At 47.4% G+C, this 2,417-nt stretch overlaps 1 protein-coding gene across 1 annotated transcript; it reads right to left on the reverse strand.

Annotated features, from left to right (window-relative positions):
• Window positions 1-1,469: 1,469 nt before the first annotated feature.
• On the reverse strand, window positions 1,470-2,417 carry LOC102450127 (olfactory receptor 52P1-like). Its single transcript, XM_006114199.5, has one exon. It carries the CDS (start codon window positions 2,415-2,417, stop codon window positions 1,470-1,472), a length of 948 nt encoding a protein of 315 aa, XP_006114261.4.

The raw sequence follows: 2,417 nt of genomic DNA on the forward strand, positions 1-2,417 counted from the left end.
TAAGGCAAAGCCCAAGAACTGTGATGTCCTAAAACATATAAACGCATTTGTTTTCCCAACTAAATTGGTCACTCAAGATGTTTTTGCAAGAGGTCTTGACCCAGGATCCTGGACGAACTCCCCCAAATGATGAATGCTTCTCTGATATCTAGTTAGGAAGGGGGCAGGAGACTCTGGGGGGGATTATGTAAATATCAGAGGGGTAGCCGTGTTAGTCTGAATCTGCAAAAGCGGCGAGGAGTCCTGTGGCACCTTATAGACTAACTGAAGTGTAGGAGCATAAGCTTTCGTGGGCAAAGACCCACTTCGTCAGAAGCATGCATCTGACGAAGTGGGTCTTTGCCCACGAAAGCTTATGCTCCTACACTTCAGTTAGTCTATAAGGTGCCACAGGACTCCTCGCCACTTATGTAAGTACAGTTGTTCCTGTCTGCAGCACAGTCAGCAGGTGGCGTGATCTTTCACTCACTGTAATCAGTTTGGTGACTGTTGGATCACAAATAACGTTAGTGCTAAACACAGGAATAGTGAAATAGGTGTCGCACAAGATCTAGTGGGCTTCAGCTGCAGCCCTGGAAACCACAAGTTATGGCCTATATACAGCGGCATGTTGGGAGAACCTTCTGGTGCCCTCTGCCCCCAGCGAGATCTGAGCACTGATTGAGCAAGGAGTGAGTAGGCTGCAAGCAGAGAGGAGGCTGCTGGACTGGAATCCTCTTCTGTGTTCTTTATAAGAAGGACCAAAAAGGGCTTATAGGGCACCCTGAGGCCATGTCTACACTAGGAAATGATTTCAAAATGAGTAAATACAATATAATAACACCCGATTTAACAAAATTAAACAAACGTGTCTACTTTCCAGGGAAGCCTTGAAATTAGTCCGAGGCAGCCCCAAGAAGCTCGAACATACAGCCCCAAGAAGCACTGGGGAATAATTTGTTCGAATTACTCTGAGGAGCAGTTATTTCAAAATAGCGGCACTGACCTGTCCACCTTACTGCTATTTTGAAATAACTATTTTGAAATTAACATTATTCCTCGAGGGAATCAGGAGTACAGATTTCAAAATAAGTGGCCCGCTATTTCGGAATAACAGGCTTGGTTGTGTAGCTTCCTTCCTGGGGACATGTTCAGCACAGTCTTTCTTTTCTGTTTGATTTTGTAAAATCAGGAGTTATTAAGTTGAATTTAGTTATTTCAAAAAACTTTTTTAGTGTAGACATGCCCTAGATGGGGAAAGAGGTGGAATTTTGGGTGGTGCGGTTAAAATCAATTAGAAAGGCAGCATAATGGTTAGCTATACGTAAGGTGATTCCCCAGTTTCTCATGCTAACAGAACATTAAGTTCAGGAAAAGGTTTAATGTCTTACGACTGTCCAGTAGGTGAGTCAGGAAAAGGGGCCCGGAACAATATCAACAGCAGCTCTGCAAAGTGATCAGTTGGAGAGGCAGAGCAAGAGGAGAACACTTTAGATCCCTCTATGAGTTACGAGCTGGAGCAGCCTGCCCCGGATCTGTTTGGTCCTCACACCGTAAATGATGGGGTTTAGTGTGGGAGGAACCAGGAGGTACATGTTGGCAGTGAGAATATGGAAATGTAGGGGCACATTTCTGCCAAATCGCTGTGTGAGGAAGGAAAAAAGAGCTGAGCTATAAGAAGCTAAAATGACACAGAGGTGGGAGCCGCAGGTCCCAAAAGTCTTGAGCCGGGCCTCCTGGGTGGGAAGGCTGAAGATGGCCCTGAGGATCAGAGCATAGGACAGAGCAATGAAAAATATATCCAGACTGGTCACCAAGACAGCTACAGAAAGGCCGTAGTAACTACTGATGCGGATGTCGGCGCAGGCCAGCTTCACCAGGGTGATGTGTTCACAGTACGAGTGGGGGATAATGTTGGTTCTGCAATATGGCCACTGCCTTGCCAGGAAGGGTTGTGGGAGTGTGAGAATGCTGCCACGTAGGACCACCGTGAGACCGACCTTGGCCACTACTGGGTTTGTCAGGATGGTGGAATGTCGCAGGGGATGGCAAATGGCCACGTAGCGATCAAAAGCCATGGCCACGAAGATCCCGGATCCTATCGCTGTGAAGCAGTGAATGAAAAACATCTGGGTGAGGCAGGCACTGAAATCGATCTCCCTGGAATTGAACCAGAAGATGCTCAGCATTTTGGGCAGGATGGATGTAGACAGGACCAGGTCGGTGACGGCCATCATGCAGAGGAAATAGTACATGGGCACATGGAGGCTCGGCTCCCTCTTCACGATGAACAGGATGGTGAAGTTCCCCAAGATAGCGATGGCGTACATGACAAAAAAGGGGATAGAGATCCAGACGTAGAACCTCTCGAGACTAGGGATGCCCTGCAGGATGAAGGTGGAGGGGTTGGTGAAGTCACTTGCGTTGGAATCTGACAT

The sequence above is a fragment of the Pelodiscus sinensis genome, chromosome 1, assembly GCF_052426305.1.
Source record: "Pelodiscus sinensis isolate ZL-2025 chromosome 1, ASM5242630v1, whole genome shotgun sequence".
Lineage (NCBI taxonomy): Eukaryota > Metazoa > Chordata > Testudines > Trionychidae > Pelodiscus > Pelodiscus sinensis.

Bases quoted from the DNA above. Each gene is read 5' to 3' on its own strand.
- LOC102450127 (XM_006114199.5), bottom strand. From the start codon at position 2,417: ATGTCAGATTCCAACGCAAGTGACTTCACCAACCCCTCCACCTTCATC.